General features: G+C 38.2%; 7 protein-coding genes across 7 annotated transcripts; 2 read left to right on the forward strand and 5 right to left on the reverse strand. All coding sequences in view use genetic code 12, as the record gives it.

Moving 5' to 3' along the window:
• Window positions 1-368: 368 nt before the first annotated feature.
• On the forward strand, window positions 369-2,540 carry NUO78 (NADH dehydrogenase (ubiquinone) 78K chain precursor, 5-prime end; the record flags this gene model as incomplete). The annotated part of the gene is made up of 1 exon (XM_001523390.1): window positions 369-2,540. The coding sequence occupies one exon, from the start codon at window positions 369-371 to the stop codon at window positions 2,538-2,540; it is 2,172 nt and encodes a 723-aa protein (XP_001523440.2).
• Window positions 2,541-2,729: 189 nt separating this feature from the next.
• On the reverse strand, window positions 2,730-4,487 carry PVL30_002382 (uncharacterized protein; the record flags this gene model as incomplete). Its single annotated transcript, XM_001523391.1, has 1 exon — window positions 2,730-4,487. The coding sequence occupies one exon, from the start codon at window positions 4,485-4,487 to the stop codon at window positions 2,730-2,732; it is 1,758 nt and encodes a 585-aa protein (XP_001523441.1).
• A 254-nt stretch (window positions 4,488-4,741) lies between these two features.
• On the reverse strand, window positions 4,742-5,710 carry PVL30_002383 (uncharacterized protein; the record flags this gene model as incomplete). Its single annotated transcript, XM_001523392.2, has 1 exon — window positions 4,742-5,710. One exon carries the CDS (start codon window positions 5,708-5,710, stop codon window positions 4,742-4,744), a length of 969 nt encoding a protein of 322 aa, XP_001523442.2.
• Window positions 5,711-6,245: 535 nt separating this feature from the next.
• MSS51 (translational activator for mitochondrial COX1) lies at window positions 6,246-7,379 on the reverse strand (the record flags this gene model as incomplete). The annotated part of the gene is made up of 1 exon (XM_001523393.1): window positions 6,246-7,379. One exon carries the CDS (start codon window positions 7,377-7,379, stop codon window positions 6,246-6,248), a length of 1,134 nt encoding a protein of 377 aa, XP_001523443.1.
• Window positions 7,380-7,915: 536 nt separating this feature from the next.
• YOS9 (Protein OS-9) lies at window positions 7,916-9,061 on the reverse strand (the record flags this gene model as incomplete). Its single annotated transcript, XM_001523394.2, has 1 exon — window positions 7,916-9,061. The coding sequence occupies one exon, from the start codon at window positions 9,059-9,061 to the stop codon at window positions 7,916-7,918; it is 1,146 nt and encodes a 381-aa protein (XP_001523444.2).
• A 383-nt stretch (window positions 9,062-9,444) lies between these two features.
• atl1 (Alkyltransferase-like protein 1) lies at window positions 9,445-10,881 on the forward strand (the record flags this gene model as incomplete). The annotated part of the gene is made up of 3 exons (XM_061119365.1): window positions 9,445-9,683; window positions 9,836-9,867; window positions 10,574-10,881. 3 exons carry the CDS (start codon window positions 9,445-9,447, stop codon window positions 10,879-10,881), a joined length of 579 nt encoding a protein of 192 aa, XP_060975348.1.
• A 471-nt stretch (window positions 10,882-11,352) lies between these two features.
• SPT7 (Transcriptional activator spt7) lies at window positions 11,353-15,618 on the reverse strand (the record flags this gene model as incomplete). Its single annotated transcript, XM_001523395.1, has 1 exon — window positions 11,353-15,618. One exon carries the CDS (start codon window positions 15,616-15,618, stop codon window positions 11,353-11,355), a length of 4,266 nt encoding a protein of 1,421 aa, XP_001523445.2.
• Between the last annotated feature and the right edge of the window lie 993 nt (window positions 15,619-16,611).

A 16,611-nucleotide genomic window follows, 5' to 3' on the forward strand; every position in this document is an offset into this window, starting at 1 on the left:
ACGGAAGCTAGGTTGGCTGAACACAAACAACAACAACAACTACAACAACTACATCAACAACGATAAAGTAAAGGAGTTGGCAAGGTATACTATACACCAAATAAGACACTTATTTACAATCAAAACTACTTCAAAAGCACCTTCATCATTTCCGAAGAAAATTGATCAAGACTATCTATTTTTTTTCACACACACACACATACACATACACACAAACCATCCTTACCCAGCCAATCATCAACTATAAATTTTTACAGTTTTATCAACCTAACTTAACCTAACCTAATCTTGTCCCATACATATTTATAGACCTAACTTTCCATCTCCATTTGATTTCTTTATTTTTTTATATATAATTACTTTCCAAGATGCATTACCTTAAATCACTGATACTCAGATCGTCCAAGCGTCTTTTATCTTCTTCAACTAGGAGATTAGCCGAAGTTGAAGTCACAGTCGATGGAAGAAAAGTCTCCATTGAAGCTGGCTCTTCAATCATTCAAGCTGCAGAACTCGCAGGCGTCACTATCCCACGTTACTGTTACCACGACAAATTGGCCATTGCCGGTAACTGTCGTATGTGTTTGGTTGATGTTGAGCGAATGCCAAAATTAATCGCATCGTGTGCTATGCCTGTGCAAAACGGTATGGTTGTTCACACTGACTCTGAAAGAATTAAAAAGGCAAGAGAGGGTGTTACCGAGATGTTGTTGGAAAACCACCCATTGGATTGTCCTGTTTGTGATCAAGGTGGTGAATGTGACTTGCAAGAACAATCCCAACGTTATGGTTCAGACCGTGGTAGATTCAAGGAACTTGTTGGTAAGAGAGCAGTTGAAAACAAAGCCATTGGCCCATTGGTCAAGACCTCAATGAATAGATGTATCCACTGTACCAGATGTGTTCGTTTCATGAATGACGTTGCTGGTGCGCCCGAATTTGGTACTGCTGGAAGAGGTAATGATATGCAAATTGGTACTTACATTGAAAGAAACATCAATTCCGAAATGTCGGGTAACATCATTGACTTGTGTCCTGTTGGTGCATTGACTTCAAAGCCATACGCATTTAGAGCTAGACCTTGGGAGTTGAAGAGAACTGAAACTATTGATGTCATGGATGCAGTTGGTTCAAACGTTAGAGTTGATTGCAGAGGTATTGAAGTTATGAGAGTGTTGCCAAGATTAAACGATGAAGTTAACGAAGAATGGATTTCAGACAAGTCAAGATTTGCATGCGATGGTTTAAAGACCCAACGTTTAACCGCGCCATTGATTAGAAATGGCGATAGATTCGAGACTGCTACTTGGGACGAAGCTTTGTCAACCATTGCTGCTGCTTATGCCAAGGTTAAACCACAAGAGGGCGAATTGAAGGCAGTTGCTGGTGCATTAGCCGATGCTGAATCTATGGTTGCTTTGAAGGACCTTGTTAACAAGTTGGGTTCAGAAAACGTTACAACCGATGTTGCTCAAGGTGTCGATGCCCACGGTTTGGATGTTAGATCCAACTATATCTTCAACTCTACAATTGACGGTATCGAAGATGCTGACGAAATCCTTTTGGTTGGTACAAACCCAAGATTCGAGGCAGCAACTTTGAACACCAGAATCAGAAAGATCTGGTTGAGATCCAACTTGGAAATCACCTCTGTTGGTCAAGAATTTGACTCCACATTCGATGTTGCCAAGATTGGTGACAATGCTAATGACTTGGAGAAGGCACTCAATGGCGACTTGGGTAAGAAATTGGCTGCTGCAAAGAAGCCATTGATTATTGTTGGTTCCGGTGTTGCTGACTCGAAGGACTCTGAAGCAATTTACAAATCGATTGGTGAATTCGCATCCAAAAACTCCAACTTTAATACACAAGATGGCTGGAACGGTGTCAACTTGTTGCACCGTGAGGCATCAAGAGTCGCTGCATTAGATATTGGCTTCCAATCATTATCCCCAGAAATAGCCTCCACAAAGCCAAAATTCATTTACTTGCTTGGAGCAGATGAAATTACAAACAAGGACATTCCAAAGGATGCCTTTGTTGTTTACCAAGGTCACCACGGTGATATTGGTGCATCATTTGCCGACGTTATTTTGCCAGGTTCGGCATACACAGAGAAATCTGGTACATATGTCAACACCGAAGGAAGAACACAAGTGACCAGAGCAGCTACAAACCCACCAGGAGTAGCGCGCGAAGATTGGAAGATTATCAGAGCATTATCCGAGTACTTGAATGCCAAATTACCATACGACGATATCGTTTCGCTCAGGATAAGATTGGGTGAAATAGCACCACACTTGGTAAGGCACGACGTTATTGAGCCTGTCTCTTCTGAAATTGCACAAATTGGTTTCCTTGATTTGGTGAATAAGAACAAATCGGCAAAGGTAACCGGAGAACCATTGAAGAACCCAATTAGCAACTTCTATATGACAGATGTGATATCAAGATCATCACCAACTATGGCCAAGTGTGTGGCTGCATTTGGTGCAAAGATTGACAAAACAAAGGATGAAAAACCAGATATAAACTTTTAGAAAGTGTATAGCTAAATACTAATGTAAAATAAGAGAAGAAGAAAAAAAAAAGAACCAAGTAAAAGTCGAGGAGAGAAGGGAAAGAAGAAAGTCTCTAAAAACAGTTGGATCTATATCTATTTCTATTTTTCTCTTTCTCTCTTTTTTTCTTTTTCTTTTATTTTCTGTTTTTGTTTCTATACAAACGAATTAAAGATCATAAGTATGAGAAGTCATACCATCAGCTTTCTTTTCAGTGAGCACCTTGTACAAAAACTCTTGCGCATCGGTTTTTTTCTTTTTATCCTCTGCATCACCAACGTCGGAGAGGATGTCAGTTAGCGATTGTTTTTCCTTATCCTCCGTTAGCATATTCGACTTTTGCGAGGCACTATCGGCTTTAATTTTTCTTTCATAATCATTAGCAACTTTCCTTACTTTGTCGTCCTTTCCTCTTTCGCCATTAAACATTTGTTTCGTTTCACCTCCATTGACATCCACCACCTCTTCATCTTCATCTTCCTCTTCTTCTTCACCATCATTTTCATCATCTTCTTCAGCATCCTCATCTTCTTCTTCATCATCATCATCGTCTTCCTCTCCTTCTTCCTCGTCTATGTTATTTCTGATTCTTCCCCAATACTTCACATTTCCACCAAAATCGCCGCCGTGTTTATCTCTATACCCTAAATTGTCATACCTTATATCAATTCCAGGTATGATCAAATCTTCGTAACTGGGTGGTTTTCCAATATCCTTCATAATAGTAATCCATGCTGGTGCAACATTCAAATCATGTTCATTCATGCCCAATGCTCTGCGTAATTCTAAGCTAATCACCCCAGGTCGGTAATTTTTCACCTGGTTAGTCATTTCATCAATCATTTCTTTTCCCTCTTCGTACAATTCACCAAATTGAGATGTACGTGGTTTCGTTTGATGATGAAAGAATGCATTATACAATTTCTCATAATCAATATCGAGTCGACCAAGTTTGACTTGAACACGCTCTCGTTGCTGCTGCTTCAATGTTTTATTAGCATTTTCTCCACTACCTTCGGCTGGTGCAGTTTCTCTCATCTCCTGAATACCTGTATCACGGATGAACTTCGGTAGCTGAAATGGCGGCCGCTCTACCCCACGTTTGCTTGAAAGATAATCTCGTTTGGATGACCAATGCGACGGTACAGGAATAGCATTAGGAAGTGATTTTAAATGCACGAGAAGGTTCGGTTCATGTGAGTCAGCATCATGGGCCTCAACAAGATCAGGACGATGTGTAAGAATTTTGAGTGAGGATATGGGCACTTTGTTGCGTAGTCGTTGCTGACGACGTGAGATGTGTTGAGGTTGTTCATTAGAAATATCTTCATTATTATTCCCTACTCCTTCTATTTCATCGTTATCGAGTTCGTCATCACTTGTTATGGGAGATCCAACTGTACTATCGTTTTGGTCTACATTCTCAAACACTGTGATTGTGTCTGAATTGGTATTCCCTGTAACTGTTTCAGTATTGGGGATGTTGAATTTGTTAAGGATGGACTCATACTCTTGCAAAAGAGAAGATTCTTCGACTTTATTGATATGTTCTTCTTTTTCGCCATTGATCTGCTCTGCCACTTCTTCTGTGTTTGGTTGTTGTGTCTCCGCTTCATTTCCTTGTTGCTGAATATCCTCATCAACATTTTCCTTCTCATTCTTCTTGTCCTCATCCTTGTCCTCATCCTCATCCTCATCCGTCTTCTTATCCTCATTCTTCTTATCCTTCTCCTCATCCGTCCTCTTACCCTCATCCTCATCATTCTTCTTCTCCCTCTCCTTCTCTTTCACTTCCACCTCCATGTTCTCTTTTTGTTGCTCAGGGTGTTCAGCTACATTTTGTTTTAGATCCACTTTTGATTGGTCATTGAGCTTTCTCTGTTTTAGTCGCTCGCGCCTTATTTGATTTTTGCTTCTCTTGGCCATACTTTGATGAACTTTAATGTATTCTAATGCTTTCAGATGTGTTCTAGTGTGTTCTACTTCTGCTGAGGGGGGAATGAGATTTGCAGCTAAAACTCGAGAAAAGATCTCAAATGCGAATTTTCTTTTAAGTTAAAGCTACCACTAATGAATAATCCAAACTATTACTACAATCACCCATTTTTATTTTAATCGTTTCTTTTTTTCACAATACCCTCAATTATCTCGTTTACACATATTGTTCATTACAAGGTTTCCTATACATCTTTACTATTCATATCTTTTATGAGCTGATAGTATTCAACCAACAAATCAAATTTCAACTCTCTAATCTCAGAGTTTGAAATTTCTTGCTCGTCGCCGTCGACTTCTCCATCACCTAAATGCTCAATCTCCTCTAAAGCTTGTTCAATATTTTTGAGTGGGTTCGGATCTGAGTAATACAATCTGAGCACTATCTCCTCTAGCTCGCCCAATTCGGCGCGCTTAGCTTCTTCCTTTGCCTCATTTATTTTCGATTGCATTGATGGTATTAGCGTCAACACATAAATAGCAAGATCCTTCCATATTTTATCAAAATTATCATATATTGCCATAACCCAACGTGGTCTATCGGTAATTACATATTGATCATCTCTTACTCTATGCACAACGGTTTGCACTATCTTGTCTTGTAAGTTATTCATATAGGTGAATCTCACTTGTGCGAAACCAGCCAAGTTCGGAGCAAACATTACATACATATGGAAGCCAACAATAAATAGTATCAAGTACCTGATCCAATTATTTTTCATGTGTTGGTTCGGCCTGAATCCTAGAATGTATGCTGCAACTCCAACTTTTAAAGTAAAGAAAAATAACCATTTCGACGTTGATACTAGTCTTTCCATAACTTCATCCTGAGTTGGATGTAAGTACTGGTGGTTGTGATGCTGTTGTTGTTGCTGTTGTTGTTGCTGCTGCTGTTGTTGATTATAATGCGGATTATGCTCACTAGGTTCACGTGCATTTGTATATAGCTGAGATGTTTCCTCTGATTCTTCTTCAAATTCAATTTGTGTTGGTGCTAATTGTGAACCATATTTGGCTTGGATTTTGGAAAGTCCACTCGGACTAAGTAGTAGGTAAGGGTTTCGGTGGCTATACTGTTGTTGTTGATCAACTATAATGCATTCTGATGTATTCAACACAACATCTCCATCAATAACATACTCAATGCCCGACATCGAGAATTCTAATGAAAGATAATGGGAAGTAAATATGTGTAGGTGAATACAAATAGGAGTAATTATACAATAATGACACACAGTCTGGACCATATTGAATATATTTTATTCCAAAAATTAGATAGTTAAATGAGGCGCACAATCTGTCCTCTTTCTCGGATTTGCCAAACTAGTAGTGATACCGCCACTTTAATCAGAAACGAAAAAAAATAAAAAAAATAAAAAAAATAAAAAAAATAAAATAAAATAAAAGAAATAAAAAACAAAAAACAAAAGCATAGAGAAACACCAACCATGAAGAATGTGAATGAATCTTATACTTGTAAGACACCTTCTTTTTGGTTGTTCCAAAGCCAAATCACCACATATCCCTGAACTAAGATAAAGAAAAAAAACGAAAAAAAAAACGAAAAGGAAAAGGAAAAGGAAAAAGAAAACTATATACTATTTGCTGTCTCAAATTTCTTCTTTATTTTTCATTCTTTTTTTTTTGGAGCTATGTACAAGAAATACTAGTTCACTGCAACCCAGCTTCTTACACTTGAATTGCGTGATACCTCTTTCCTCTAAATCCAAAGACTTGACTATTTATATTAAATGTCTCTGTAGGGTTTGCATCATTGATCTCCGGTTTGGTGCAACCGAATATGTTGTCTGTTGGTTTCATCAAAAGGTCCATATCTTTACTAAAATGTTGTTCCATCCAAGCCATTTCACGTGTAATATCGTTTTTATCGTAACCAGTAACAAAAGCAGCACACTTGGACTCAAGCAAACACTTGATAATCTGTTTCCAGAATACGTCGTTGTATCCAAACCCAGGCTGTCCAAGCATAAATACATCGTAATATGGGTCGAATGGGAATAATGCACCATCGATCAAGTGCTGGTAAGAATGTCGAATAATGGTGATCTGATCATCATAGCGCACTGGTGGCGCATTTTCATTGCCAATAACATAGATTTCAAATCTATTGTTTCCAAATAAATATCCAAGTTGCTTCCATGCTAAGCCTGGCACGTCTCCTTCTCCAATAACAAATATTCTCATCTTCTCCCTCAAGTGGAACTCACTAACATCTTTCTTTTGAGAGTACAAGGTATAACGCAATGCAGCAATACTCTTTGCACCTTCGAAAGTAATCTCCTTATCCCTGTATGGCGAGTATTGGTGCAATATTGATCCAATTGTGAGTGGATACGTCAAGAGTTTTGAGTAAACACCCGACATAAAGTCATCCATAGGTGGATAGTCTCGTGTGTAGAAATACGTATCCCAACTGGATAAATTCACCGCAAACTCCTTCTCCTGTTCTGCAGGAAATACAATATCAAATTTCCTTTCCCTTTGCTGATGTTCAAATAAGTTGGCTTGCTTCAACACCTCATACCTCTTTTGGCTATGGTAGGCAGTATCCTGTTTCCATGCCTCTTCCGAAGCGTGTGTTGGAATACCAGAATATGGACAAACAAAGCTAACTGGTTTGTGAGTAACTGGACACGATGCTCTAGCTCTGATGACGGCTGAACGTGTTCGTATATCCTCGTGGGGTGATTCGTCCCAGTTGTATAATCTCTGCTCACTATTTTTCGCAGGTGGATCCATAGCAAGCATCTTCCAAAAGAGCGAAAAGCTCCTGCTTTGAGGCTTGAGCTGTTTCACTAACATAATATGGTGATGGCAATAGTTTTGTAAGTACTTGTACCTGTGCTTATGTTGTATAGCTAGACAGATGATTGCTTGCCTAATGCGATGATACTATAGTTTTGATGATCCGACACTTCTATATCTGTTTTTTTTTCTACCTAAGCGCCTCGGGTTTGGAAATTTTTCTTTTTTTTTTTTTTTTTTTTCTCTCTGTTCTTTTCTCTTTTTTGGTTTCCTTGACCCTTTCTGAAATTTTGTTAGTAACTTTACTTTTTCTGTTCTTGTATCATTATTCTTGGTTATTCAACCTAGAGAGAGAGAGAGAGAGAGAGAGAGAGAGGAAGAGAGAGCAACACGGCGGGCGGCGGCCGGACCTGATAACACGCACCTCAAATTTAATATATAAACGTGGTAGTTCTAATTAAACAAAAATATGCCTACATCTATTTGCTCGTCTCTATTTCAACAAGTTGTTTTAAAGTCTGAAGCAAAATAAGGTTTCCTTCCCCCTTCCCCCTTCCCCCTTCCCTCTTCCCCTCTCTCCACTTTTTTTTCTCTTATTGTTTTGCTCTAAAAAAATCTTCGAGATTAGTGTGAAACGGACGAGGCTCAATTTGCTCAATCAGTATTTCGTGCTTTGGATCACTCGCATCATTGATGATCTCAAACAATCCATGGAAATTTCCAAACAAGTCATATTGTTCAACCAAGTATGTGAAAGAATCCGACCACTTGAGGTGACCGGTTTTGGGACTATACTCTGGACCCGGTATCTTTTCTAATGAAGACACGACGAATTTCCCAAATTGGATTAAATCAAGTGGCTCGAGTGTCACCGCAATATTAGGATAGCCACTTCTCGCTCCCCAATATACACCTTTGTTCATTGGTTTTAGCGTGTATTTACTCAAGTCTAATTTCTCTTGACTTCCTTCAATCAGCTTACATTTAATATCCAGTACATTCTCTTCAACCTTGCGGAACTCTTCTAGCTCACAAAGTTTTGGCACGCCAATAACTATTTGATATTCGCATGTCTTGGTCTCTTGAAAGTCAATAATTTTGTATTGCTCGGCACATTTGTAAACTACATCAATCGTTCGAGGCAGCAAAGTTAAATCACAAATATCACCGTAAAGTGTGTGCTTAATAAATCTTTGATTATCTTCAAAGTAACTAAACTCGCCATCAACAACTGTGAAATCGTCTGGGTCAACCTCAACTGCTTTGGTAATACCCAACTGGTTCTTTGGTCGCACTTTTTTGTAAGGGGCCGTATTTGGGAATTTGCCTAGTACATAGATATGATTTGGCAATTGGGGTCGGTGGTTGCCACTTTTAAAGTCCTTGATATCCTCATGGAATTGTATGACCTTGTCGCCAAAGCAAAAACCCACAGTCCAATAAGCACCTTGAATATTGAATGCAAATACACAATCTCCGTTATCAAGATTCTCTTTAATCAAGTTCAAGCTTTGGTTTTTGGACTCTGGTGTCAGCGGGGGAGGTCGCGATAGTTGGATGTGTGTGGTGGGTACTTTACACAAATATGACAGGTTCTGGAGTTTCATTACCTCATATCCTTCATTCGATGTGAGATAATTGGGGATTTGTGCCCATGGTATTTGAGCCGGCTCAAATATTATCCTATCTTTTGGTTCTAGGGCCGCTACAACCAATGCAAATAGTAAAATCCAGATCATTGTTGGCATAGCACCCAGACTTGTTAATCTGTATAGAATCAAGTACTGCGTATGTATGTATGTATGTATGTATATTGTTTTTAATATCGGAGTTCCCACAATTCAAGTCTGGCTATGCGGGTTTGCGAAAGAGAGAACGAGAGTGTGTTTTAGGAGTGGTAGAAGGAGAGAAAGTGAGAAAGAGAGAGACTAACAAAAAAAGAACAAAAGAAAGGAGCAAAAGCGCTAATTACTCAACATGCCTCATAAAAGATTCAAATCGAGATCTCAAATTCAATTTTTGAGACAAATCAATTTAAAAAAAAAACATACACCTGCTGGAAGAAAAACCCCAACAAACTCTTTTTGAGTTTTAAGTTTCCATTATATTTATTGTGTTTGCAATGTCCACCACTTCTAACTCACTCACACCGCCACCTGAGCCAACAGCTGGTCTTTCTACACCACACTTGAATCAGTCTGAGGCAAATGAACCAGTAGTTGCAGAAAAGAAACCAACGGTCCTTGACATCGCCAAGGACATTGAAAAGGACTTGGCCGATTTAAAAGAAAAGTTGGATAATAATTATAAGGAACTGAATCAACGAGTCGAAGTTGCATTGAAAAAAATAGCCGAATTGAGGTAATACTACTAGCCAAAGAGTCTTATTGTTCTGTATGTGTTCTTCCTTTCAAATTTGGTATATTCACGAGCATTGATTATTATGCCACATGAGGACAGTTGAGGTATATAAAGTTTGAGATGCAACACTAATGACTCGGATGATCGATTAGTGTTGCTAACGAGTTGTCGGACTACTGCTTCGGTTAGTGTCGAGTCAAAGAAGAAAAGGAAAAATTATTAAAGCACTATAAATTGTGATTGAAGGTATTCATTATTGAGAACTTGCAATAAAAAAAGCCAAAAAAAAAACAAAATGGAGGGGGTATGGGGAGGAAGAACCACTTTTTTAATCAGCATAAAGTACGGCTATTAAGTATTTATCATCGTAGTAGAGTTTTTATCAAGACGTTGTAAAAAAAATGTATAGACTATGGAATCTTGTAAATTATCTTTATCAATAACGCACCTCACTAAACTCACTCAAAACAAAACAGAAAAAAAGAAAATTACTGAAAAAAATGAAATAAAATAAAAATTAGAGTACATTCGTAGTCAATCCTCCCTATGAAATTGCGCTTACATTTTGAGAAAGTTCCGAAACCAACCTGCTATACTAATGTCCTTTGATCTTTGATCTTGGTTATCTTTTCAACGTTGTGATTTAACTTTGACTCAGATCCGGACTTCTCGGTAATGCCCAAACTCACCGATGAAAGTAGGGCTTTCCATTTTGGAGTTTACACTATTGTTTATCAAATCCCTCAAGGAAAGGTGACAACATATGGCATGTAAACGAAACGATTACAACTATCTTTCCTTCTTACTAATTCTCCCTTCCACCCTTCATATTATTAGCTTCTTTCCGCGAATTCAATGCTCATTGCAGTTTCACTAACACATAAGTCAAGGCCATTTAGCTTATTTACTCGATAAGCCAGCAAATTCTAGACAGGTAGGGTCGTCACTCAAGCATTGTGCCATGATCTTTCAAGACTTGAATCAAGGCTATGAACCGCAGGATGAAGAATACCTAGACTTGGAGAGTTTACCCTGGTGGAGAGTGGTACTGAGCTCAGGAAAGATTTCGCCTCGTGAAAATTCAAATGGACAGTATCGGCAAGCTGATTTACTACGAGGCGAAAGTATTGCTGTGTCGGATGCTCACTTGATAGATTTGAAAGAGTATGGGTGGTTTCCAGAGGATGTGGAACTATAGTCATTTAGAAAATATGCAACATTCAAATAGACGATGCGTCGTATCCAACGTTGCTACGTGAAAACCTATTTGCATCGTTATCAATATCATCATTATGATTATTGTCAATAATAATTATAATATTTATAATAGTGATTCTAATAACAATAACACCTACTTAGACCGTAATAGAATATTATGAGCTCAAGTATGCTCTGGCAATAGACTGTGTCTAGTTGTTTAAAAATAAATTTGCTGCATAATGTAACAACGTAGCCAATATATCACAACCTTTATAGGCAAGAATTGTGAAATCTACTCATTTATGTAAAACCAAATATGATTAAGAGATTGAGAATGATAAAAATAAAAATATTAATAAAATAGTAGTACTACATAATCTAAAACTCTAAATTGTTGTTTATATCATATATATACATATATATATATATATGACATATATATATATGTTGTTCTTAGCAATTCAATCAATCAGTCTTCATGAGCAATATCACGATTGCTGTCAAGGTCTGCCGTGTCCAACGCTTTATTCGGCGCCTCGGGCGGGACACTAGCTGTGTCCTTCTTGTCCTCCGTATCCTTCATCTCGACATCAACGTCATCATTCTCAACATTCTCAACATTCTCAACATTTACTGTGTTTTCGTCGCTAACGTCTTTCTTGTGTCCACTTGTTGGATGTTTACCTGCATCTTCATCCACAATCTCTTTTTTTGCTTCATTATTTAATGTCTCTTCAGCTTTACCTTCATCTTTTGATGACTCTTCAGCTTTACCTTCATCTTTTGATGACTCTTCAGCTTTACCTTCATCTTTTGATGACCCATCCTCCTTACCTCCATCTTTTGATGGTTCCTTATCTTTGCCTTCAACTTTTGATGACCCATCCTCCTTACCTCCATCTATTGATGGTTCCTTATCTTTGCCTTCATCTTTGGTTTCATCTTTCGATCCTTTGACTTGTTCAGAGTCTATAATTTTTGCATCTTTTTCGATACTTAGACTCTTCTCATCTGCTGTACCATTCATTGCAATGTCTTTATTTTCTTTGCTCTTCTCTTCTGAGTCTGTCTTTTTGGCCCCTTCATCATTAGATTCCTTAGATGAATCATTTACTTTATCCTCTTTTTGATTGGACTTTTCAGCATCACTCGTTTTCGGTACTGCCTGTTTACCAGCCACGGGAATAGGTTCAAGTTTCGGCAACTCGTCTTCCTCTTTTAAGAAAAAGGAGTTTGCAATGATTTTTTTCTTAATAGCCGTAATCTTACCAGTTGGTGGTAATTTAGGACGTATGTTTCTTTGCTTTTGAGGCAACTCTTCATCTTCAATCAAAACAAACAAATTGTCGTCTGGTAAGTCAAGACTCTCGCCTTTTTTCTTCTGCAACTTGATATGCTGCTGTTTGGATCGTTCATTAAGTTTGGAATAGAATGGTTTCAATAATCCAATTTGTTTTTCCACATCACTGGCGTGAAGTTTTTCTGGTTCGTATTCTTGCAAGTCTTCAAATTTGTGACGTTTATTAGCTCCACCTGTGGAGCTGAATTGATTGTGCAAACGTGAATGAAGGAGGTGTATAGGTATCGACGACGTCAACATGTTATACTCCTTGTCCAAACCCAACTCTTTAAAACCAAAGAAATCATCACCAAGATCATTTGAGAAATCACCAGTCATAAACTGCTCACTATTATCGGCAAAACTTTTCTCATTGAAATTTTCCAAGCCGGGTCGTAACAAATCCTTGAGAAAGTTTGATAGTTTAACTCGCAAATCCTTTAACTTATCCTGTTGTTTCATAACTCTTTCCTGAATAAACGTGTACAAGTCATCTGGCTTGTCAACTCCATTCTCCAAAAGAGACAATAACAAAACCTCTTGAGGGTCATTAAGTCGGTTTCTCGAATTGGTTTCAGTGTGAAGTTTCAATGATTTGGCAATGTTTCCAATGTACTTTTCGGCAATTTGAGCCAAGGTATTGATTGCAGACGGCGCTGCAGTTTCAAACCCTGTTTGCATTGCAATCTTGGCGACATTTCGACGGAGTACGCAATATTGGATTTCATGAGTGTATGGGTCGTGATTTGGCAATTTCGAAGCAGCATCCGTATCCACTTCTTTGATATGTTCTATTTCAGGTTGTTTCATTTGTGTGTGGTGAACAAACTGTTGTGTTTGCATTTGTCGGATTAAAGAAATCTTGAAACATATTTTACGAATCTCCTGTATCTCAGTTATGTTTTCAACATATAGTTTGTTCAACCCAGAGTCTTGCAGTAATGTGAAATCAGACTTGATTTTGGATGCGTCACCACCTGTTTGTTGCAAATAAATATCTACTAGTTTGTTCTCAGAAGCCTCCTCTTGTTCTTCGGTGACACCACTATAAGCGAACCCTGGAACACCTCCACTAACATCGTACTCCATCATGTATGGCTCATCGTTTTCTAGCAAACTTTTTGCTTTTGAAATGACTTCTTCGTTTGACAAGTATTCATTGAAATGCGCCATCTCATCAGATTTTCGGATAATCGCTGGAGCCTCAGAGCGAAGATATCCTCTTTCATCAAATAATTTGGATCGCTGCTCACAATAGTTTGCTCTTGATTTGGATGTTAAAGTTTTCCAAGCTTGAAGTTCTGGATCAAACTCGTCTTCTTCATTTTCCGCACCAACTGCGCCTGCCATAGCACCTGACGATGATGCCATGTTTTCATCTTCCTCTTCGTCTTCCTCCTCTGCTTCATGCACTCCATTAGGTTTTTCCTCCACTGGTGTACCATTTCCAATATTTGGAGTGCTACCCCTGGTTCCATTAGGGTCTTGATTCTTTACTTCTTCGGTCTTCACCTCATCCTGTCGCGTTCTTTTCCTGCCCTTTTTCGATGTGTGCTTCCCAGAAGATGACCCACTCGCATTTTCATTGTCCTTTTCGGTGGCCCGCTCCACACTCCCTGTTGTGCCTCCTTTTTTCTCGGCTTCGGCCTCAGCTTCTTCCTCCTTTTCCAACTCGGCGCGAGTCTTGATAGTAATATCGGGTATAGTTGGTGCCAACTTCTGGGTCTTTTTCTGCATCGCTATAGCATGCGCTCGTATAAAGTGTTTCGGGTCAGCATTATAAGTTAAACAGTTGGACCATATCAACATTAGATCGTCAACAAACTCTTTTTTAGAGTTGTACAGCAAGTTTTTCAATTTCTTCATAACAGTGTTCAAGTCCATTGGTTTCTTAATTATTAAACCATAATTGGGTGCTTCACGTTTCGATACCTTATTAAGAAAAAAAGTCGAGTGCTCAGTATAGTTTCTGAGTTCGGTGACAACTTTCTCACATGCTTCATACAACTCTTCTTGACCCACCCTATCATCATTGGCCCATTTCCCTCGATTCTTGCGAACATCCATAAACAAATTTCGAAGCTCATGATCATTCAAAGCAACTTTATTTCGTTTGGAATGAATAGTAGAGAGCAAATGCTGAAGCGATGTTGATGTAAGACCTAGGGCTATATTCATTGCATGGGTTGCGGATTTGCCATTCTTCTCATCTTTCTTTTCGAGCCGAAGATCCGATTGCTCCAATTTTCGTCTTTTGAAAAGCGTCTCTCTATCGTACTCAAAATTATGGTATACTTTGTTGAATTCCTTTATGAGATTGTCCTGGTCAGCTTTTTTGTCTTCGGTATGCATAGCAGTAGTCGTTGCCGAAGACGAGGAAGATGATGATGAAGTAGCAGCAGCAGCCGCAGTAGCAGAAGAAGAATAGGACGGCAGCTGCGGCAGGAATGTTCCTTTATCCGTCTGCCCTGCATTTGTGGCATTCTCGAATATCAGTACCGGTACTTTTAGTACAAGTTGCTTCTTTTCATTATACTCAAGTTCATTATCCTGAGAACTTTGAGTAAAATTAGAATGGTTTTCCTCATCCAGACCCTTATTACCATCACCATTATCCTTTTTGTTCTTATCTACCTCTTCTTTCTCATCCTCGTCATCCTCGTCGTCATAATCATCATAATCATCTTCAACCTCTCGCACGTTTTTTGTTGCATCAACCTTTGGAGGCTCGTTTTTGTGCTCTGCGGTTTCATATTGCATAGAATCCATAAGCTCGTAATCGTCACTTACTTCTTTAATGGACATGCCAACACCTGTCTCATTTTGATTCAACTCTTGAGTATCATAATAAAAATCAATAGCTTTCTCCCAAAGTAAATATCGAATATGTAGCGCCAATTTCTTGCTCATTTTAATACCTTCATCAAATGACAATTCAACATTCTCCTCTGCTCGCTGTGCTTCATAGGTTTTAACAGTTCCTGTTCTCTTATTTCCATTCTCCTGTTTAATCTTTGTATTAGATTTAGCATCAGCTACACTATCTTGTTTTCTATGTTTGCCTCCCATTCCAGCTCCTTTATTTACCCTCTCTTCTTTTCCTCCTGCTGCTGCTTCTTCTTCCTCCTCCTCTTCCTCGTCATCATCTACCCCATCTTCTAGAATGGCATTCAAGACGGGTTTCTCGATCTTATCCAGATATTTGTACTGAACATAACAGTTTCCTTCGAGAAATTGACTCCATACTTCCACTTGATCTAAAGAAAGAATGTAATCAACGATTTTAAACTGTGCGTCATTAAGAAAAGTCTCAAAGAACCTTCTTTCATTTAACTTTTTTGCGAGCTCGAGTAAACTCCGAGGATTGTTTTCTTGAAATGGATTTAGCTTCTCCATTTTGATTCCGTTTGCTTTAGTGGTTTTTGTCTATGTTATTCAAGTTGCATTCAATTCGTAATGCTGTTGCTAGCCTTGATGATGGTGGTATGCAAATGATTAATTTTATGATAGACAGATGTAAATATAAATATATATATATATATATATATATTTACTTATATATATATGTGTGTGTGATAAAGTCAAATAAATATAATAAACAATTGACGAGAAGTTGATGATATCGCTACTTGCCTCGTGGAGAAGAAAAAAAAAAACCAATACACGTTGTGACTCGCAAATACGCTTTCAGGAAATAACCAGTATAAAGAATGTACTTTAGTGATTGATTTCTGGTGTTATGATGAGTAGTAAGTTTAGATAGTTTGTTGGTCAATCTCAACACGGTCTGGATAAGTAAGTTTTTTGGAAACGAGAGACTGAGAAATGTAAAAAAAAAACTAAAAAAAAGTATATATAGAAAGTGAGAAAGCAGGAAAAGAAAAAAGTGTTGCAAAATCGAAACTCGGTTTGACATGAGTTCTCGTGGGGTTAAAGAATATAAAACCGACAAAAAATAATTCTGTTTTCAATTACAATTAATTAGTAAGAGACTGTATAGCCTTTGGTTTAAAAGTAAACACCTCTACCAATAGTGTGTTTTTCTAGTAATTGTGAACCAGCTTTGTTTTGTTTTCAAATGAAAACTAAAGTGGTATAAACCAGAAAAAATCCACAAATAACTTCAACCGACCGTTAAGAGCCGCTCGTCAGAGGGCTTTTTTTCACTCTCTCACCGCTCGCTTCTCACAAAACGAGACTAGGTTCGAGCATACTCGACTCAATAAAATTCGACAGGACGCAACCGGACTCGACTCGATTCAGCACGCAAACACGTCCAGATTTTAATTTCATTCGTCTTTTCCATTGATTAATTTGCAAAGATGTAACTGTAAGATAGATAAGAAATATGCAAAACTCAAAAAAAAAAATACTTTTTAACAAATATTC

This window comes from Lodderomyces elongisporus, chromosome 3 (assembly GCF_030384665.1).
Source record: "Lodderomyces elongisporus chromosome 3, complete sequence".
Classification (NCBI taxonomy): domain Eukaryota; kingdom Fungi; phylum Ascomycota; class Pichiomycetes; order Serinales; family Debaryomycetaceae; genus Lodderomyces; species Lodderomyces elongisporus.